The sequence below is a fragment of the Anomaloglossus baeobatrachus genome, chromosome 6 (genome assembly GCF_048569485.1).
Source record: "Anomaloglossus baeobatrachus isolate aAnoBae1 chromosome 6, aAnoBae1.hap1, whole genome shotgun sequence".
In the NCBI taxonomy this organism is placed as follows: domain Eukaryota; kingdom Metazoa; phylum Chordata; class Amphibia; order Anura; family Aromobatidae; genus Anomaloglossus; species Anomaloglossus baeobatrachus.
Window position 1 is genome coordinate 265,800,595 of NC_134358.1, and position 23,478 is coordinate 265,824,072.

A 23,478-nucleotide genomic window follows, 5' to 3' on the forward strand; every position below is an offset into this window, starting at 1 on the left:
CAGCTGTAATCATGCCCCGGCACTGACTGACATCCGGCTCAGCAGTGGATCAGTACGGAGTCGGCTGCCAGTCAGTGTTGGGGCGTGATTACAGCCACCGCTCAGTGCTCCTGAAAGCCAATGGCTCCCAAGAGAAATAAAGCTCTTCTACCAGGTGCCGCACTTTCAGTACAGTGGTTGGGCAACTTCATAACGCTATTAACATGCAGACTAACCTTATATCTGCAAGTTAATAGCATTATCGGACCTCACAGATTCCCTTTAAGGTTTGGTCTGTTCCTAAGCTTTTAATTGGAATTTTTTTTTTTTTTTTTTAAAAAAAAAGCATTTATTGAGACATCAGAATAACTATATCATTATTATGGCACCTAATCAATTCACTACCTGCAAAAATTATTATTTTTTTTTAACTTGTAAGTGTTCAGTAACAAAATATTGTTAAATATAATGTATGGCTTATATTATTTTTAAAAATAGATATTGAAACATTCCTAATGTCTTCTCATTTCCTGATTGTAGATTTTTTTTTTCATTCTAGTTTCTACACATTATTATGTGAACCTCCTTCTTGCTTGAGTTTTTGTTAAAGGAAATTGATCACCAGGTTTTTCATTCTCCATCTTAGAATAGCATGATGAAGGGGCAGAGACCCTTATCTCCCAACCGTCACACTCACTGTATTGGGGTCATATTTGACACAGAATTTTCCTTTATTCCCTATATCCAGTCACTCATTAGCTCATGTCACCTGTATCTTTCAAACATCTCCAGAATATGACCATTTCTCATTTTTAAAACTGTAAAACCCTTTTCTGTCACTCTTATTCATTCCAGTCTGGACTACTGCATTTCTTTGCTGATAAGTCTCACTGTAACCAAAGTTCTCCTTTCCAATCCGTCTTGAATGCAGCAACCAGGGTCGTATTTCTGTCCAGCCACATTACCAATGCCTCCACTTTATGCGAGTCATTACACTTGCTACACACCAGTTACAGAATACAATACAAACTTATCTTTCTAGCTCAAAAGCTCTTCACAGTTCTGCACCTCCCTATATCTCATCCATCATTTCTGTCAATCACGCTACCTAAACCGTGCCTTCTGCATCTGATCTAAGACTAATATCCCCCATAATCCGAACCTCGCACCTCCGTCTCCAAGACTTTTCTCGTGCTGCTCCAGTTTTCTGGAATGCACTACCCCAGATGATCTAACTAATATTTAGCCCTCATATTTTTAAGCGTTTTTTTAAAAACACATCCCTTTAGACAGGCTTATCACTTCAACTCACCAATTTATCTGTCTGCCTGATCCCACCTTCTAAATGTTAATCATAATCTGCTCCCTCATATTCATCTGTCTCCACATCCTCCACTGATACTGGCTGATGACTGGGTAATGCCACTTTATAAGTAAGCCTGTATTTATAATGATGGCTGGACCATACATAATGTCACGTTCTGCCTATTGTGTCCCTACCTTATAGATTGTAATCTTGGGAGAAGGGCCCTCACTCCTCCTGTATTTGTTTAACTATGTTTTACGTTATGGTTTTATTTTCTGTACATGTCCCCGCTAAATTGTACAGTGCTGTGGAATATGTTGGCGCTATATAAATAAAAAATTTTATTACTGCTCTACTATTGATGACCCATCTTATAGAGACGTCATCCAATACCTATGTCTGGACAATCCCTGTAATACTCCTTCTGTAACACTTAGGCTGGGGCCACATGAGCACTACTGCGAATGCATTTCATGACACTCTGGTCCCGCTCTGCTGCAATTGTAAGCCGAGTGTCATGCTACTGTGATGCGATCTTGCGATAGGAGCACAGCTGTGGAGGAGAGGACTAATCCCCCCCCATCTCCTCTATTATCAGCTGATGTGTATATCGCACTGCACTCCAGTGTCATGCGAGTGCAGTGCGATGTTTCACTCACACCCACAGATGGGTGTGAGAGAAAACAAATTGGATTCCACTCACAGCATGCTGCGATTGTTTTCTCGGGCCGATTAGGGCTGAGAAAAAAATCGCTCATGGGAACGGCCCCATAGAGTAGCATTTGTCCGAGTGGAATGCGATATTTTTATTGCATTCTACTCGCTCCGTTTTGCTCGCCGTGTGTCCTTAGCCTAACCCTTCACAGTTATCAAACCTATGTTTTCTATGACGTTGATATTTTTGTGCCCAATTATTTCTCATAACCATGACGTGAAGTTTTGTAGGGTTTTCCATTCTAAAGATTGTACTCACAAGGAGGTTTTGTTTTTTTAATCGTAGGACGCTTCAAACGGTGGGACCTTCTCACGCAAGGACATACACAGTCGCTGTGTACTTCAAAGGCGAGCGAATTGGCTGCGGTAAAGGGCCGAGGTAATTTAAAAGCTTTCACTTTAGGTTTGATTAATAGATAATGCTGAAAAGGTTTCCAATCTAGTGGCTCCAGCAATACGCATCACACACATTAATAAGTTAGTTCCCCTCTATGGCCCTGTCCTGTCTTGACTTCAAGGTAGAAAACAATATTGAGTCATTATGCTTGGTTACTTATGACGAGCACAATCACATACTCCTAGCTTGTAATGTCAGCTGTAATTAGCTAAATCATAGCGTGTTGTCAGTTCATTACATACATATGAACAAAGCCATATACATTTCTGCAGCAACGTGACATCTTTGAAGGAAAGGTTGACAGGAAATCCATGTTGCATCCCTATTCCTTGTGCTCTTTGACAGCTTCTATTGTTACCCATCTGTGACTGAATTCTGTTTCAGATTTGTTCTACCCATCCAGAAGGAATCTTATTATATTATTTACTCCATCTTCTAGTGAGGATCCATTAATAATGGTTCTGTGTGGGTTGCAGGTTGTTGTTTTTTTTTTTCCCGTTGGCGTGTTGATGATTTTTTTCGTAATGTAGGTTTTGTCGGCTGACGGTCATTAATCAAAAAAGGGGAGTAAAGAGCTAATAAATGCTTGAAGAAAAGATTGGACTCTTAACGCACTTTATTTTTACAAAGTGTTTCATTAGGACAGTGAAGCTCGCTGCCGCATTGGGACACGTTAGAGCTAATCAGACACAAAACAATTAGCACAATCTACATGCTTGTGGGCTAAACATAAAAATAACGTGAAAACAAAAAAAAAATGTAATAAGTGTAACAGCAAAGAAGTGTACAATTTGCTAATATGTTGGAAACAAAGCAATCACAGAAGTATCGCTTAAATGTGTAAAGTTTCTCTTTTTTTCTAAAAAGACCCTCAAGAAAAATTTTGGATCGTTTTCTCATTTTCTTGTCTTAATGCCATTTTAAAAGGATTTAAAAGCTCAGTTAAAGCTGATGGTGGTAATTAGGTTAATTGGCGCTTTTTTTCTTTTTTTTTTTTCCTTCTCGCAGTATTCAGCAGGCTGAGATGGGAGCTGCTATGGACGCCTTAGAAAAATGTAAGTTTTTCTTTTAGTGTTTTTTATGTCTTGATTTTACACACTCTTTTAATGTTAATATAATTTGGTTTAAAGAGATTCTCAATCTTCTCATAATGTCAGATGTAGGTCTAAAATTCTATGGGGCTTGGTCTTTTACTATGTCTTTGGAGCAAAACTCTTTGGAGTACATTTTTTTTGCCCAACTTAAAATGGCGGACACTGCTGAAAATGTGGTCTGACCGAGCACTAAGTGTCTCCTATGGTCTGTATTAATTTCAATGGCCCTATCAGCAGAGATACGCCTCAGTCTTGTTTTTCAGGGCTTCATATGGAAACCAGGACTGAGCCACTGAAGCAAGAACATGATGTGAACCCGGCTTTAGATATGTGCAATCACATTCTCCGGTCAAGGCACATGCCTATCCCTCATTCAGGTCAAATGAGCAACCAGTCCTTTGCTGAACTTGCATAAGGTCTGCTATACGCTGGTAGAGATGCACAGACTGGAGAATAGTGTGGTGACCTCACTGAGAGATTTCACAGATCCATCTTGCCTTTTCTCTCTCTATCTGTCTGTCCTTTACAGCAGAAGCAACTCCAGTTTCTTTACTCCTCAGTAGTAATGAGCGAGCACTGCCATTCTCGGGTGTTTGGTCCTCGTAATGAGCAGATGGATGCTCAGATGGGTGTGACTCAAGTACCCGAATATAATAGAAGTCAATGGGGGACTTGAGCATTTTTCCGGAAAATCTTCAGTCCCCTATTTACTTACATTATACTCGGGTACTTAAGTCATGCACAGAACACCCGAGCATAATAATGCTTGTTCATCATTACTCCTCAGATTTCAGTCACTCAGCCTCTCAGGCTTGTATCAGCCATGTCATTATTTGTCCGTTTGTACATGTGTATGGCATCCTGGTTTTACAAAAAAAGTAATAAAAAATAAAAGGCCAAATACAGTTTTTTATATTAATAATAATTTTAATGGAACCACGAAAAACACACAACATACTAATAGTAACCCGTATGTGATCTGTGTTCTGCGCACGCTTCGACTGCTAATGAGTGAGTCTGATCTACATTACAGATAAGTGCTGCATGGTTCAATTTTTTATTTAAGGCTACTTTCACACATCAGTTTTTTCCCATCAGGTACAATCCGGAAAAAAACGGGTAAACCGGATCCGGTATCGCATCCGGTTTATCCCAATAGACTTGCATTGTAACCGGATTGTACCTGATGGCTTTGCGGTGCATCCGGTTTTTTCCGGATGTGGCAAAATAAATAAATGCGGCGGCCGGATAGAACGTTCCCTGCAACGTTTTTTGCTCCGGCAAAAAAAAACCGCATCACGCCGCTGCGGCGCATTTTCAATGCATGCCTATGGATGCCAGATGCGGCGCGATGCGGAAAAAACCGCATCCGGCCGCCGCATGCGGTTTTTTCCACTGCGCATGCTCAATAGCGTGCCGCAACCGGAAAAAAACGGACTGGCTGCATGTAAAAACTTATGCAAAGGATGCGGTGTTTTCACAGCATCCGTTGCATAGGTTTCACAGCCGGATTGAGCCGCACGGCTCAAACCGGATGTGTGAAAGTAGCCTTACTCCCAAACTATCAGTTTGTTTAACTATGTTCATTTGAACTACCGCATTGATTTGCGCTGGTCAGTGTTTTACCTGTTTTGCATACGGACAGCTCACAGACCAATTATACGCTCTTATGAACGAGATCTTACTCGACCCTTAGGTGTGCTTTTTGGTGGCTGACTAGGCCCAGACCTGCACTATATCCATCAGCTGGTGTCTCTACCACCAATACACTCTGCCGCTCACGTGCTCCAACAAGGTGTCCAACACACATGGTTCACCAGCTCTTACGGTGCGTTTACATGGTGCGCACAATTATTAGGCAAGCTTTATCTTTGGTGAGTAATTTTACTATTGAACAACTACTACACCTCAATCCAAAAGGTTAATAAACTTGATTCCTGACTATTTAAGGAAAAAGAAATGAGGTTTTGGGGGATTTTTTAGGAAAATATCCGTCTAGAAATCTTTGGACAGTGTCCGAATCTTTGTGATTTTGGCTCTGCGTGCCACTATTTATTATATAAAATGAAACAACTGAGATGCAACTGAAGTGTAGCCTTTCAGGTTTGATTAAAGGAATTGAACAAACATATCTTGTATAACAGACTGTGGAGTAAAAAACAGTACACATTGCAATATAAATTACCACAATATCAATAAATGCAACATAATGTGTTCTGTAAGGGAAAATGTGACTGTGCAGTCAGCCCCTCACAGGTTGGCTCAAGTTTCTCCTAGTGAGAGTCTCCTAATCTCCCTTTATAGCTGCAAGCTGACATTGTGCTATCTTTTTAATTATGTGACTATGGGGCTCTGCATTTGAAGCTCTCTTTCAGTAGAATGGAACTATGACCACTATAAAAATCTAAAAAGTAATTAATCGTTTTGGCATTTTAATCCCAGTTATCTAAAAATATTATTCAAACATGGATATTCACTTGTAAGCCTTTGCATCTACTTAAAAGGTATTTGTGCCAATAAAGCTGTTCAGTAGAATTTGTTTAAGAATGTATACATTTTAGGTGATGTAGCAGAATCTGTCATTAAGAAATCTGATCAGAAAGGTATCTGTTGTTTTTATATATACTGTATTTTTCAATTTATAAGACGCATCAGATTATAAGATGCACCCCAAATTTAGAGGGGAAAAAAGGTAAAAAAAAAATTGGGGTCTGCCTTATAATCTGGTGGGGTGTCTTACCGGGGGAGGGGAGCATCGGTGGTGTAGCGGGGTCACAGGAGGCAGGGGTGGTGAAGATAGTGCTGTAAGTGCCCCAGATGCTCGCTGCGAGCGCTGTCAGGTTGGCAACATCCAAAAACTGTCAGCAGTGCAGGCTTCAAAGGGATGGCACCCAGACTCGGCACCTGTGTAGATTGAACTATCAGCTCAATGACAAGCCGAAAGCTCATCTGCACAAACACCACCTCCTTGAGCCATTTTCCTTAAGTTTGGGTCATGCGCACTACTTCAGTTTGAAGCCATGACACGTACACCCGGCTAAATTCCCTGACAGTCAACTCTTCGAGGCTCTTATACACCTTGATTGTCAGCTATCATTACCGGTGAGTTTGGCCAACAAAAGTCTATTTCATGAGTATGGCCGCCTTAACAGAAAGAAGACATCAAAAGATTGTGTTCAATATAATTTTGTGTATTTTGGGTTGTATATTATGGGTAAATATCTTTCCTATTGTACTCAACAACCTGGAGCCTGTTTAAAGACATGAAAAGTAATGCTTCCCTTTTACCTAAAATTTGTTTTATTGTGCATCATGTAGTCCTGTCTAACACTGATGGCACAAATGGAAAACTGCCCTGTTGAATCTGACAAATCCTACATTTTTACCTCTGTAACATTACCGCCACATCCTTCCAACATTGTCCGTGTCCGTCTATTAATAACGTGTGCGCTAGTATTGCTTTTCTACATGGAGCTGGGTAATGTCTAACAGACATAGTATAGATGATGTCATTCTTCTTCTTCCCCCAGATAACTTCCCCCAGATGGCTCATCAGAAGCGTTTTATCGAGCGAAAGTACAGGCAGGAATTGAAAGAAATGAGGTTGGAGAGGGAGCAACAAGACAACACAGAGGACGTGAGGAAATAAAGCCTGCCATTCTTACAGTATCCATTGAAACTCACTAGGGGCAACTGCCGTACAGAATCCTCCTGCCTGTTTGCAAGTGTTTACAGACATCTCACGCTGAGTCCAGTTAAATGGGAAATAAAATCATGAACTAGACATTTTTTTCTTTTTTTGTTTCTTTTTTTCTTTTCTATATGAACATTTGAGTAATTTTCATGCATTTTTAATACATTAATTGTCCGAGTGTCTTATACTTAATTTTTATTAAGGTAGAAATTAATAAAGTAAAAACTCTTCTGAGCAATACAAGTCATTCTGTTTCATTGGTTGTTGAAGTTTAATCTCTAAAAGCCAAAGAAAAGCTATTTTTCTAAAGTAACTGACATGTTTAACCTCCTCTCCAGGAAACAATACTGTGGTGTTCAGCTATTTTTGCAGAAAAATAGTAATAATCTTTAGTAAACTCCATCCTATTAAATCCTGCGTTGGCAGCCTGTCTATTAACAGAAGGTGCCGAGTAGATCAGGCGACAGGAGAAAGCTCCACTTTCAACGTAAGCTGTGTTTTTGGGACACTGATCAAGATGAAAACAGCAATGGAGCTTAGGAGCCATATGCTCTGTTCCCTGAAATTAATACTCATCTACCATAGCCCATAGGATACATGCAGCAACTCTACAAGAAAGTCTCAGTAATTCGGGAAGAAACGGAGACTGGAAATTATAGCGAACTGAACATCTTGAAAGACAAAGTTGCTGTGATAAAGCTTCTCTAAAAAAAATAAAGCACCTGGATGTGGAAATACGCCAATAGAACTAATAGTCTTCTCAAGCAGCAGTTGTCATCACACGGCTGTGTCAACAGATATGGTCAATTGGTCAATGGCCCAAGGACTGGACAAAATTTGTGTTTATTCCTACTGCGAAGAAGGCAGATGCTACTTACTGTGGAAACTATCAGACTATTGCGCTCATACCTCATGCCAGCAAAATACTACTGAAGAACCTACAAAGACGGCTACAATTTTACTTTGACAAAGAGCTGCCAGAGGAACAAACAGGATTCAGAAAAGGCAATGGAACAAGAGGTGTAATTGCTAACATTAGATGGATAAAGGAAAAAGCCAAAGAATACAAGGAGCTCTATTTTTGCTTCATCGACTACAGCAAAACCTTTTACTGTGTTGATCACCACAAACTTTGGAATACCATGAAGGATATGGGTGTGCCATACAGTCTGATCAGCCTCATCAGGAATCTTTTCATCGACCAAGAAGCAACAGTCTGAATGAAATACAGTGACACGGCATGGTTCAAAGTAGAAAGAAGCATCAGACAAGGCTGCATCCTCTCACCATTTCTCTTCAATTTACATTCAGAAGCTATTTTCAGGAGGGCTGGGCTTGCCAAAAAAGAAGAAATCAAAATTGTTGGACGAATCATCAACAATCTTAACTACGCAGACGATACAACATTGATAGCAACCAGTATAAATGGTATGAAGGACTTATTGCAAAGTGTCAAGATGGAAAGTTCAAACATGGGACTCCTACTCCATACAAAGAAAACAAAGATATTGACTACTGCCAGGTATAATCAAGATATATTTGAGATGGACGGCGACAAACTGGAAGTTGTAATGGACTTCAACCTACTTAGATCAATGATTATATAGACAAAATCCCAGAAAACCATGCTCAAAGAAATCCCGGGGGTCCTAAGTGTCTGAGGGCCACACGGGTAGCACAAACTCATAATTATGCATAAACAAAGAGAACAAACGAGTTTTTAAAGTGCAAAGTGTACATATTTATTCAGGATGATGGTGACACAACTTGTAAGCATTAATAAAAATATAAAACCTGGACCATATCCGAAATTGTATCCATGTCAAAAACTAGATCACAGTCATTAGATGGACAATAGTATATGTGCACTCAAGTGCTCGATATGAGACACTGACGCAATCCCATATGTGGCAAAATGTAATATGTTTACCATGTATACGGTTTAAGAAACATCAAAGCCACAAATGTTTACAGTGTAAGACTTTACGACAATATTCTGACAATGGCTGTGACACAAACCAACAATACAAGGTATGGAAAAATTAATTCATGATGTCACTCCTGCAAGTCCGGAGACCAGCCTATATTAGCTTGACAGCGTCTTGATTATCTGCAACATGTGAACCAAACAGACATGAGATTCGCTGGTGATTATATTATGTTACAACAGTATTATAGCAATGGCTCTAACCGCCTAGTGAGCAGACCAGCAATGACGGACGTTACAAGATTAATAAACCTAAAGAGGCTCGTGCATTTTCCCTCATAGGTTGTTACTCCGGTAGTCAGGAATCATACCCTTGGTTGTTGTATAAAGTCCAGAAGGTGAACAGTGGATACACACTGGTGGTCCAGGGTCGTGGTCCCTAGGCTGCCCGACGTACGTTTCGATTTGAAGTGTTCTTTTTCTTCTTCAGGAGATGGGGTGCCCTGACTATGAATTAATTTTTTTACATTAGGTGCATGTTGTGATTCAGGGACTGAGGAGGATCAAAAAGTGCGGAATCCCAAAAGGGTAACAGAGTGGCTGGAAACTTAACGGACTGCAGACCTAATCCCGACACACAACTAGAAGTAGCCTTGGGGCGTGCCTACGATGACCTGGATGCCTTGACAAAGCCGGAGAACTAAATAATCTCACAGATCGAGATATAAGAAAGCTTTGCCTCAGAGCAGTCCCCAAAGATAGATAGATAGCCATATGTAAAGGCTACGGTGATATAGAAAAACACAATACAAAGCTAGAAAAGACAGATTTCAGCAAAGGTGAGACCTATCTTTATAGGAAATGATTGAAAAGAGCAACTGTCTGCAGCCGTAAAAACCCTAATATATACCAGCACTTCTGATATGAAAAAATCCTGAGGTCACACAACCTCTTTCCCACTGTATCAGCACTCATATGTTACTGGGATCTAAAAACACTAATACAGATGAGGGACTGAATTAATACTAAGCATGACAAACACAATACCCTTCAGAATCATGGAGCTAAGTATACAGACACTCCACTCCCAGCAGGAAATGATCCCATTCCACCAAGAACTCCACACAGACAAAATAGGAATCAAGCCTTAGCATTAAAGCAGAAAAAACACCAAGAAAGTGGAAAACAAACAGCAGAGGTACAAAGACCACTTATCTGAGAGGAGTTCTGGTAGTGAGCAGAGCTGGTTACAGAATGTCCTTAACCCCTTCACCCCCGGCCACTAAAACACCCTAATGACCGGGCCATTTTTTGCAATTCTGACCAGTGTCACTTTGACAGGTTATAACTCTGGAACGCTTCAACGGATCCCGGCGATTCTGACATTGTTTTTTCATGACATATTGTACTTCATGATAGTGGTAAATTTAGGCTGATATTTTTTGCGTTTATTTGTGAAAATTTTGGAAATTTGGCGAAAATTTTGAAAATTTTGCAATTTTTAAACTTTGAAATTTTATGCCTATAAATCTGGGAGATATGTCGCACAAAATAGTTACTACATAACATTTCCCACTTGTCTACTTTAGACCAGCGCAATTTTCGAAACAAAATTTTTTTTCGTTAGAAAGTTAGAAGGGGTCAAAGTTCATCAGCAATTTCTCATTTTTCCAACAAAATTTACAAAACCATTTTTTTTAGGGACCACATCACATTTGAGGTGACTTTGAGAGGCCTAGGTGACAGAAAATACCCCAAAGTGACCCCATTCTAAAAACTGCACCCCTCACACTGCTCAAAACTAAATCTAAGAAGTCTATTAACCCTTTAGGTAGTTCACAGGAACCAAAGCCATGTGGAAGGAAAAAATTAAAATTTTACTTTTTTACATGAAAATGTTACTTTAGCCATAAAAATTTACATTTTCAAAAGGGAGAAAAGAGAAAGTGCACCCTACAATTTATTGTGCAATTTCTCCTGAGTACGCTGATACCCCATGTGTGGTAAAAATCAATTGTTTGGGCGCACGGCAGAGCTCGGAAGGTAAGGAGCGCCATTCGAATTTTTGAAAGCAAAATTAGCTGGACTCATTATTGGACGCCATGTCGGGTTTGGAGACCCGTTGAGGTGCCTAAACAATGGAGCTCCCACACAAGTGACCCCATTTTGGAAACTAGACCCCTCATGGAATTTATCTAGATGTTTAGTGAGCACTTTGAACCCCTGGGGGCTTCACAGAAGTTTATTACATTGTGCCGAGAAAATATTTTTTTTTTTTTTTACCACAAAATTGTTACTTCAACCATGTAGCTTTTTTTTTCACAAGGGTATTAGGAAAAAACACACAATAAAACGTATTGTGCAATTTCTTCTGAGTACGCCGATATCTCATATGTGGTGGAAATCAATTGTTTGGGCGCACAGCAGGGCTCAGAAGGCAAGGAGGGCCATTTGACTTTTCGAACGCAAAATTGTCTGGAATCGTTAGCGGATGCCATGTTGCGTTTGGAGACCCCCTGAGGTGCCTAAACAATGGAGCACCCCCACAAGTGACCCCATTTTGGAAACTAGACCCCTCATGGAATTTATCTAGATGTTTAGTGAGGACTTTGAACCCCTGGGGGCTTCACAGAAGTTTATTACATTGTGCCGAGAAAATATATTTTTTTTTTTTACCACAAAATTGTTACTTCAACCATGTAGCTTTTTTTTCACAAGGGTATTAGGAAAAAACACACAATAAAACGTATTGTGCAATTTCTTCTGAGTACGCCGATATCTCATATGTGGTGGAAATCAATTGTTTGGGCGCACAGCAGGGCTCAGAAGGCAAGGAGGGCCATTTGACTTTTCGAACGCAAAATTGTCTGGAATCGTTAGCGGATGCCATGTTGCGTTTGGAGACCCCCTGAGGTGCCTAAACAATGGAGTACCCCCACAAGTGACCCCATTTTGGAAACTAGACCCCTCATGGAATTTATCTAGATGTTTAGTGAGCACTTTGAACCCCTGGGGGGCTTCACAGAAGTTTATTACATTGTGCCGAGAAAATATTTTTTTTTTTTTACCACAAAATTGTTACTTCAACCAGGTAGCTTTTTTTTTCACAAGGGTATTAGGAAAAAACATACAATAAAACGTATTGTGCAATTTCTTCTGAGTACGCCGATATCTCATATGTGGTGGAAATCAATTGTTTGGGCGCACAGCAGGGCTCAGAAGGCAAGGAGGGCCATTTGACTTTTCGAACGCAAAATTGTCTGGAATCGTTAGCGGATGCCATGTTGCGTTTGGAGAGCCCCTGATGTGCCTAAACAGTGGAAACCCCCCACATGTGACCCCAATTTGGAAACTAGACCCCTCATGGAATTTATCTAGATGTTTAGTGAGCACCTTTATCCCCCAGGTGCTTCACATTAGATTGGAACATTGAGCCGAGAAAATAAAAAAATCTTATTTTCTCAACAAAAATGTTCTTTGAGCAAAAAATTTTTAATTTTCCCAAGCATATCAGGAAAAATTGCCCCATATAATTTGTTGTGCAATTTCTCCTGAGTACGCAGATACCCCATATGTGGTGGAAAACCACTGTTTAGGCGCATGGCAGGGCTCAGACGGGAAGAAGTGACATTTTGGAGTGCAGATTTTGAGGAATGATCTGCGGGTGTCAAGTCGCATTTGGAGAGCCCCTGATGTGCCTAAACAGTGGAAACCCCCCACATGTGACCCCATTTTGGAAACTAGAACCCCCAAGGAACCTATGTAGATATGTGCTGAGCATTTTGAACCCCCATGTCCCCCATATTGATCCAGAGGAAGGCAAAAACCCCATGCATCAAAAACTCCACATTAGGGGAAAAATTCCTTCCCGACTCCTCATATGGCAATCAGACTAGTTCCCTGGATCAATGCCCCATCCCAAAATTAGTGTTGCGTCTTGAAGATGAAAGTAAGTGTTTTTATTACGGGAGTGAACGTCAGGTTGGCATGTGTTGGAGATAATGTCAAGTTGGCATGGGAGTGTTTTTTTTATATTATTTTTTTTTGGCTGTGTGTGTTATGTGAGTTGAGGGGAATAAGTCAGAATGGTATGTGTGAGTGCCGTTTTTTTTTGTGTGTGTATGTTGTGTGAGTTGTGGGGAGTATGTCAGGTTGGCATGTATGTATGGTAGATTCTGAAACAGTCCGGGATGCAGAGTCCAGGTTTGTCGGGGCAGGTGTCGCATTGCCATGTTGTGTCCTTTCTAATCCCGTTCCTATGGCACACTCTACACCTTCTCTGTGTCCTACCTTTTCTGGCTGCTTGCGGGACCTTGCCTGGGAAATGTTGCCCTCGTACAAAACGAGAACCTTCAGTTCCAGAGGTACTGGGGGCCGCTGCCTCCTGATCTCCAAACATCAGGGCCTTGACCACTTCCTCCTGGAACTGAAGGAAGGTGTTGGTGCTGCCTGCACATCGTGATAGCACGAACGCGTTGTACAGTGCCATCTGTACGAGGTGCACAGCCAGCTTCTTGTACCACACCTTAGCCTTTCGTGCTGCACTGTAGGGCTGGAGGACTTGATCAGAGAGATCAACTCCCCCCATGTACCGGTTGTACCCCAGGCAACAGTTAGGTTTCTGGACCTGTGAAAGAGAACCCCGAACTGTGGTGGTGGTGGTGCCAGGATCATGGATTGTGGTCAAGAAAAAGACGTCCCTCTTGTCTCTGAACTTGACCACAAGCATGTTGTCGCTACACTGGGCTCTGCTCTCGCCCTTTCAGAGCAGCTGCCCAGTTAGCGACGTAGGGAGACCCCTCTGGTTTCTGCGCACAGTACCGCACGCTGCAGTAGCTCTGGCAGAGAGGGATCTGAATAGTGGGATGCTGGTATAAAAGTTATCAACATACAAGTGATAACCCTTATCCAGCAGTGGGTGCACCAAATCCCACACTATTTTCCCACTCACCCCCAGAGAAGGTGGGCATTCTGGGGGTTCGATCTGGGTGTCTTTTCCCTCATAAACTCTAAACCTGAGAGTATACCCTGAGGTACTCTCGCAGAGTTTATAGAGTTTGATTCCATACCTGGCCCTCTTGTTGGGCAGGTACTGACGGAATCCCAGCCTTCCCTTGAAGTGGATGAGGGTTTCATCGACGCAGATTTCCCTTTCGGGAATGTACACTTCAGCAAACTTGTTGCTGAAGTGATCGATGACCGGACGAATTTTGAAAAGTCTTTCAAAATTCGGGTCATCTCGGGGAAGACACTCCGAATTGTCCCTGAAATGGAGAAATTTATGGATTGACTCGAAACGGTGACGGGTCATTACCATGCGAAATACTGGAGTGTTATTTATAATATCTACACTCCAGTATTTGCGGATTTCAGGCTTCTTCACCAACCCCATATTAAGAACCAGACCCCAGAACTTCATCATTTCAACTGCGTCAATGGGAGACCAGTCAGAAAATGATGAGGAAGCAGCGTTTTGAGCCAAAAAATGTTCGGCGTACAAATTGGTTTGCACCACCATGAGACTTATGAACTGCTCAGTGAAAAAGACTTTGAAAAAATCTAGTTCACTGAGGTTGGCAGTCTCAAACTGGATTCCTGATTGGGGGATGAAGTCCGGAATCCGTGGTGCAAAGTTTGCAGGGGCCGGGGACCAGAGGGGATCACTAGTGCTAGGCTGGGGGGCACTAGCACTAGTGCTGGTTTGGGGGGCAGTAGCACTAGTGCTGGATTGGGGGGCAGTAGCACTAGTGCTGGTTTGGGGGGCAGTAGCACTAGTGCTGGATTGGGGGGCAGTAGCACTAGTGCTGGTTTGGGGGGCAGTAGCACTAGTGCTGGTTTGGGGGGCAGTAGCACTAGTGCTGGATTGGGGGGCAGTAGCACTAGTGCTGGATTGGGGGTCACTCACTCTTGGCTGATGTCCACTTCTTCTTCTGCGGCTTCTTCGTAATTCTTCTTCACTGGAGGAGGAAGAGGAGTCGGAGTGGGACGAGTACAAGAATGTGGGGTCTTCTCCCTCACTCTCGGTTTCGGAGGCAATATGGTCATATGCCTCCTGGGCTGAAAAAAGTCGTGGTCGGGATGAGCGGCGCAAGTGAGACATTGTGTAGGGTGTGTGGGGCGTGGAAAAAAAACAAAAAAACCCAACAAACTAAACTTTATTAGTGTGTGTGTGTGTGTGTGTGTGTGTTTCTTTATTTTCTTTGAGTAGACAAATAAAAAATCTAGAAAGAAAAAGAAAATAACTAGATTTAAAATTTGGAATCATAAAAGAGAAACATACTAAAAAGGCGTCCGTAAAAGAAAAAAAAAAATCCTGCGCTAAACTGAGCTCGGACGCAGATCCGTGATATGCATCATGGATCTGCGCTCGGCGGATAAGGTGCAAAAAGCAATCACTGATACGGGAAAAAAAAAAAAAATCCTGCGCTAAACTGAGCTCGGACGCAGATCCGTGATATGCATCATGGATCTGCGCTCGGCGGCTGCAGGACGCACAGACAGATGAAATACAAAAAAAAAAAAGCAACAAGGGAAAAAAAAAAAATAATACTCACAGGACCAGCAGGAATATCAGTCACCAGACTGCAGAAGGAAGCTAGGACCCAGGGAGGACGCAGATGAGTCTGGATGATGAAGCAGTCAGACACTCAGGCAGGAGGATCCAGACAGCGGCAGCAGCAGGTGAGGGGACGACAGGGGGGGACAGGAGAAGCCGAGGGGGGGACAGGAGAAGCCGAGGGGGGGTTTACAGAGCAATCAGAGTGGGGGAAGGGGCAGATCAGGCAGCGCCGGCTGCAAAGATCAGGCAGCGGAAGGTGGCGACGGCAGCAGAGATCGGGGGGGGGGGCAGCAGAGATCGGGGGGGGGCAGCAGAGATCGGGGGGGCAGCAGAGATCGGGGGGGCAGCACAGATCACGCGGCGGCTGAGCTAAGGTCGTGCACCGGGAAAGGTGGCAACGGAAGCAGAGATCGGGAGGGGGCAGCAGAGATCGGGAGGGGGCAGCAGAGATCGGGGGGGCAGCAGAGATCGGGGGGGCAGCAGAGATCGGGGGGGGGCAGCAGAGATACGGGGACAGCACAGATCACTGGGGAGCAGCGGCGGCTGCAAAGATCAGGCAGCGGAAGGTGGCGACAACAGCAGAGATCGGGGGCGGGGGGGGGGTTTCAGCAGAGATCGGGGTGGGGGGGGGGGCTGGGGGCACCAGAGATCAGGGGGGGGGCAGCAGAGGTCGGGCACCTGGAAAAACAGTGGCGGCAGCACAGATGAAGTGGCGGCGGCAGCAGGGATCAGGCAAAAGCGAAAGCACCAGCAGCGGGCAGCGTGGCACTACAACTCCCAGCGGATGCAAGCGCAGAATGGCTGGGGGAGGGGTCTCCAGGCTAAAACAAGCCTTGGGAGAGCGGTCACCGCCAGGTCAGACAGCCCCCTTTGCACGCTGATTGGAGCGATTGCATGTCATAGCACGATCGCTCCAATCAGTGCTGCGGGGGGGGCCACGGTGTCTGCTTGCTTCCAGCCAATGATCGGAGCTGCTGCAGCTCCGGTCCTAGCTGGATTTTACAGGATCACACCATTTTTGGCATTTTTTTGCCGAAAACAGCGTGATCAATGTGATTGGCGGTTCCGATTTGAACAGCCAATCACATTGATCGCCTATGGGGGGTGGCGATGCCACCCCCCCTGGGGTCAAGCAAAGGTCCCCTGCTGTAAGAAACAGCAGGGGACATCATTTGAAAGCCGTTGCTTTGGCCACGGCAATCAAATGAAGTTTAGGCAGTAAAATTACGTCCCTGGTCGTTAAGTCACGTTAAAATAGGACGTAATTTTACTGCCCGCGGTCGTGAAGGGGTTAATACACAGGAGACATTGACCACCGGCAAGAAACAAGAGAAAATTAATCAGTTATATAGTCCCAGTCTGACCCTGATTGCCAGTCCTCTACAGGTGTGTAGCTTTCACTCCACACATCAACTGAACCCCAGCACTGACCACAAGAGGGAGCCCCAAACTGGAAAACGTATTCACAACAGTGAATATTTTTAGTCTAGTATTTTACCAATTTTTTTTTTTGGGGGGGGGTAGGGGGAGGGGGAGGAGGGTTGGCACAGGACTAGGCACTATTATTCTCAGTGGTACTGTACTGTTAACGTTGAGACACTATGAGGGATATTTACCCTATTATTTTGGAGAGACACTATGGGAGAACTACGCTCTGCATAATAGAAACATAATATTGGGGGCACACTTCAAGGCACTGTAGGTACTGGTATATTCGCACATGGCGTTTTTGCTGTGTATTTGTTGCATAAAATACACAGCATTTTGCAGTACGAACACCGTCAATGAGATTTCTGAAATCTCATGCACACCCTGCATTTTTCACTGTTTGTCTTTTCACCCCTGCTGAATTTTTGTCATGATGCAACATAACAAATTTTATTAGCATTTTTGCAGTGCTTTTTGCCACCAAAACCCGAGTGATGTTAGATAAACAATTATTTTTAGCTGGCATGGTGGGGCATCAATGGGTTGGCATTGTTATTGTAAGGTGCACTAATACTATCAGGACACTATCTGCTTAGCATCAGTATGTTTTGTGCACTTTATCTTTGGGATGACTATATTTTGTCATTTATCGTTGTGCTTATACAGTTGTGCACAAAAGTTTACATACCCCAGCAGATTTTTTGCTTTCTTGGCCTTTTTTCAGATGAATATGAATGATAACACAAACTTTTTTTTCACTCATGGTTAGTGTTTGGGTGAAACCATTTAATGTCAAACTACTGTGTTTTCTTTTGTAAATCATAATGACAACCAAAAACATCCAAATGGCCCTGATCAAAAGTTCACATACCCCAGTTCTTAATTTCGTGTATTGCCCCCTCTAACATCAATGACAGCTTGAAGTCTGTTGTGGTAGTTGTGAATAAGGCTCTTTATTTTCTCAGATGGTAAAGCTGCCCATTCTTCTTGGCAAAATGCCTCCAGTTCCTGTAAATTCCTGGGCTTTCTTGCATGACCTGCACGCTTGAGTTCTCCCCAGAGTGGCTCAATAATATTGAGGTCAGGAGACTGAGATGGCCATTCTAGAACCTTCACTTTGTTCTGCTGTAGCCAATGACAGGTTGACTTGGACTTGTGTTTTGGATCGTTGTCATGTTTGAACGTCCAAGTAGATCCCATGTGCAGCTTCCGGGCTGATGAGTGCAAATTTGCCTTCAGTATATGCTGATAATGTGCTGCATTTATCTTTCCTTCAACTTTGACCAAGTTTCCTGTGCCTTTTGTAGCTCACACATCCCCACATCATCAGCGACTCACCTCCGTGCTTTACAGTAGGAATGGTGTTGCTTTCATCATAGGCCTTGTTGACACCTCTCCAAATGAACTTTTATGATTGTGGCCAAAAAGTTTGATTTTGGTCTTATCACTCCAAATTACCTAGTTCCAGAAGTTTGGAGGCTTGTCTCTGTTCTGTTTGGCGTATTGTAGGTGAGATACTTTGTGGTATTTGCACAGTAATGGCTTTCTTCTGGTGACTCAACCATGCAGCCCATTATTCCTCAAGTGCCTCCTTATTGTGCAACTTCAAACAGCCACACTGCTAGTTTTCAGTGAGTCCTGTATTTCAGATGATGTTATTTGTGGGTTTTTCTTTGCATCTCGAACAATTTTCCTGGCAGTTCTGGCCAAAATTTTTGTTAGTCTACCTGATCATGGTCTGGATTTTACAGAGTCCCTGATTTTCCATTTGTTAATCACAGTTTGAACACTGCTTAACTGGCATTATCAATTCCTTAGATATCTTTTTGTATCCCTTTCCTGTTTTATACATTTCAACTATATTTTCCCATAGATCCATTGACAATTCTTTTGCTTTCCCTATGACTCACGATCCAGAAACATTAGTGGTTGGCTGAAAGATGCAAGAGTCTGTCTGGATCCCAGAAACTCACTCAGCTTTTAATGCACAAACTGATTACAAGCAAGCAGGTCACATGTGAGGATGTTACCTTTATTAGCCATTCAAACCCATGTGTCTCAACTTCTGTGCATGTTATCAGGCCAAAATCACCCGGATATGTGAACTTTTGATCAGTGTCATTTGGATGTTTTTGGTTGTCATCATGATTTTAAAAAGAGAAAACACAGTAGTTTGACAAGAAATGGCTGCACCCAACCATTAACCATGAGTGGAAAAACAAATTGTGTTATCATTCATATTCTCTGAAAAAAGGCCAAGAAAGCAAAAATCTGCCAGGGTATGTAAACTTTTCAGCACAACTGTATGCTTTGATTAATAAATACATAAATTCCACGTAAGAAATAGGAGGTACTTTTTTTTTATCAAAAAGTGTAAAAGCTGTCTACGCACATCAAGGTGTACCTATATTCTGGATGGTCCCTAATTTTAACGACTCACCTTTCCATGTGTGCAAGCAGACCTCATATGAACTAGGAATCAGACATGATCCAGGCCTAGCTCCCGATTTTAAAACCTTTCTGGGAAAGATGGATGGATAAGAGTGCATAGCCCAGGATGCTCAAAACAAAAAAATATAAACAAATGCACATATTCTATGGTATTCAATTATTATGCATGTGCACATCTATGCTGAATGTAACACTGATGGCAAAAACTGACACACTGATACTTTGAAATACAAAGACTCATTGTAATCTCAATATCTACAAGGTAAGGTGCCCAGGTTATTTTGCTGCAAATCGAGCACAAATCATTATTCCTTAACTGTCGTGCTCGACAGTAAGAGTGGTTTGTGCTTGTATGCGGTTTGTTTTATTGCCCAATGTGTGATAGGACATAGGACCCAACATCTTCACTTTGATATTGTCTTTCCAATGGACATTGTTCCAGTTCTTGTGGTTTGTTCAGATGAAATTTTGCAAACAACCTTGATGTCATGTTTTAATCCCTTCACCCTACAGCCTGTTTTCACTTTCCTTGCCAATTTTTTCAATTCTGACCAGTGTCACCTTGAGGTAATAACTCTTCAATTGATTGATCTAACGCTTCAATTGATTCAGGTGATTCTGAAATTCTTTTTTTTGTGACATATTGTACTTTGTTAGTGGTAAATTTAGGACAATATTTTTTGCTTTTTTGTAAACAAAAAGCACAACGGATACCTCTGTGTGGTTGACATAGGACACGTCATCCACATGGAGGTGGGAAGGAGGAAGGCAATGGAAGGATGAGAGGAGGCGCCAGACCGAGACCAGTGATGCCTATCGGATCTGACCGCCCCGCAGGTCAAAGATATTTTTTTATGTTATACAAATTGGCTTATGCACTTGTATACAATATTGTAGAATGCTGTATCTAAGGGTTACTGGTGGTGGCAGAAGCTTATGAGGGACAAATCTGGTGACAGGTTCTCTTTAATAAATAACATGTTTGCTTTACAACAGGGGTGGGGAACCTTTTTACTGCTGGGAGCAATTTGGAGTTTTCTACCAACCTACAGGGGCCACACAAATGGGACATGTACCTCACAGGAGAGGCTGGGACATGTACCTCACAGGAGAGGCTGGGGCATGTACCTCACAGGAGAGGCTGGGGCATGTACCTCACAGGAGAGGCTGGGGCATGTACCTCACAGGAGAGGCTAGGACATGTACCTCACAGGAGAGGCTGTGACATGTACCCCACAGGAGAGGCTGGGGCATGTACCTCACAGGAGAGGCTGGGGCATGTACCTCACAGGAGAGGCTGGGGCATGTACCTCACAGGAGAGGCTGGGGCATACACATCACAAGAGAGGCTGGGGCATACACATCACAGGAGAGGCTGGGGCATATACATCACAGGAGAGGCTGGGGCATACACACCTCTTCATTACTAACACATGGCTTGATGCCAGCTGACACTATACTGACATCAACTCCAAAAATTATTACTTCGATTGACACTGCACCAGGGCAATGAGAAAGAGTCAAGGTTAATTGCCAGAATTTACGCATTTTATCTGATACACCACTTCAGGGGTGGCTGATCGCTTTTATTTTTAGTCTGGGAAGGGCCCAATAACCTTGTAAGCTGTCTGTTTTACTTTTGCTGGTTATCAAAAATAAGGGAGACCCACATAGTTTTTTAAATTGTTTATTAGGTTAAAAAAAGCTAAGCACCACTTAGTGCCACATGAAAGGCACTATATAGTGCTATAATATGTAGGGAGGTTGGCACATTATTTATCTGCAGTATATTTATCTAGTCTGTCTGTGTATAGTTTTATATTTGATTGCTTCATCATTTTTGACAAATAGCAAGAATTGCCATAGCATAGTCTAGGATGTAAAAGATAATGCTATAAACACATTGCATATGGATGGCATATGCATGTAACGTGGATGCACATGACAAAAGGTTACACAGACGAATTCTACTCGTCCAACTTTTCAGGAGCGTAATTTGGCCACATTTTTCTCATGAATGTTAACAAGCACTAAAATGCTATTTAACAAAATAAATATTTTCTACATTGCCAAACTTTAAAGGCTATAGATTTTTTTCTGCCAACAGTCATGTGAGGACTTGTTTTTTGTGTGATGATTTTGAGTTTTTATTGGTGCTGTGTTTTTTGATTGCTCTATATTCTTTCTGTGAGGCAGAATCAAGAAGAAACTGAAATTCAAGATTTGTTTTGGGGTTTTATTTTTACCGCCAATCACATTGTCATAAACGTTATAGGACAGCTTACAGGTCGGTACGATTACAGCAATACCACCTTTATATTATTTTTCTGTGCTTAGCCGCTTTTACACCATAAAAACAATTTTATAGATAAAAAATGTTTTTGCATTGCTGTATTCTGAGAGCTATAACTTATTTATTTTTTTCACTGATAGAGTTTTATGGTGGCTTGTTTTTTTTGCATGAAAATATTGTGTTTTCAGCGGTAGAATTTTTATTTACATATGACTTTTTGATTGCGTTTTATTCCAGTTTTTGTCAGCTGTTTGTTGAAAAGACATAATTTTTGCTACATTTTTTATGATGTTCACTGAAGGGGTTAACTATTTTGACTGTTGTATAGATGAGGTTGTTCCGGACGCGGCAATACCAAATGTGAGTGATTTTTTTTAAATATACATATTTAATAGTATAATAGTATTTTAATTTTTTGGGTTCCTTTTCAGATTTTTCATTAAAAAAAACAAACAAAATAAAAAATTTTAACTTAGTCCCTATATTGACATTAACTTTTATTAGTCTGATCGCTGGTATAATGTATTGCAATGTACCTGCATTGCAATTCATTATACCTGTCAGCGAGACACTGACAGAAGCCTTTTAGACCATGCTCCTGGCATGGTTTAACAGCCTTGCCATAGATGGCAAACCGGGAGGTAGTCTTCACGGCCTCCGATTGCCATGACAAAACCGATCAGGTCATTGTGATGACATCGTGGGGGCGCTGATCGAATGGGAGAGGGAGCGCCCTCCCTCTCACAGCCTCCTAAATATTGTGATCGATATTGATTGCAGGATTTAGGGGGTTAAACATCCCTGGGCAGTGCAGAGACGGGACTTGACTGTCTCGTAAGTTGAGCTCCAGGTGGTGAGCGAGTGCAGCTCCTGTGCACCGCACGATTACCATGATATATCCATACATATGTCAGGTCCGGAACTACTTCCATACTATGACAAGCGGTTAAAAAAAGCAGAGGCGCTCCTCTGGCAGCCCTTCCAAACAAGTCATACTTGTTCAATAATTTTCTAATTATACTTTTAAACATGAACATGCTGAGTGAGGCCTTTATATTCTGAGTGTTGCTCTTGGTTTGTTTTTTGTTTGTTTTTTTTTTATCAATTTCTCTTGAGAAATGTACGGTTTGACCTTGAGATAAATACCTACTTGCGAATAATCTTTCTCAGTCATTCTGTATTGTTTGGATATGGCCTCATAATGTTTTCCAGATTGACGGAGCTTTTCTAACATAATGTTTTGGTGTCTTTGCTCCTTTCACTGTGTTAGGCCTGTTTCACACGTCAGTGAAAAACACAGACGTTTTTCACTGGCGTGTAAAAAACGCACATGTCCCTGCATGTGCCGAAAATCACGGCACACGTGGGTTGTCTAAGTGCAATCCGGGCTCCGTTCTCCGTGGCCCGTGATTGCACTTAGAGATTCACTCACCTGCGCCCGCTCCCGCTGTCCATGGTGCTGAATCCTCCCGCGACGCAGCATCCGGCCGGCGGTGACCCCTGCAGCAGCTGCTTCCGGGTCGGCTGTGTCGCGCATAATGAATATGCGCGACAGTAATCAGCCGGCACAGAAGGAGCAGGAAGGACGGGCTGCAGAGGACATCGCTGGACGCCGGGTGAGTTAAAATGTTTATTA

General features: G+C 42.4%; 1 protein-coding gene across 2 annotated transcripts in view; it reads left to right on the forward strand.

Annotated features, from left to right (window-relative positions):
* The window catches only part of DROSHA (drosha ribonuclease III), a 390,676-nt gene extending 383,249 nt beyond the window's left edge, over window positions 1–7,427 (forward strand). For both annotated transcript variants that reach the window (XM_075314852.1, XM_075314853.1), the window contains exons 30-32: window positions 2,286–2,378; window positions 3,405–3,451; window positions 7,021–7,427. In XM_075314852.1, the coding sequence (XP_075170967.1) occupies window positions 2,286–2,378; window positions 3,405–3,451; window positions 7,021–7,139 (259 nt within the window). In that variant the 3' untranslated portion in view covers window positions 7,140–7,427. The remainder of the gene's footprint in view (window positions 1–2,285; window positions 2,379–3,404; window positions 3,452–7,020) is intronic.
* The last annotated feature ends 16,051 nt before the right edge of the window (window positions 7,428–23,478 follow it).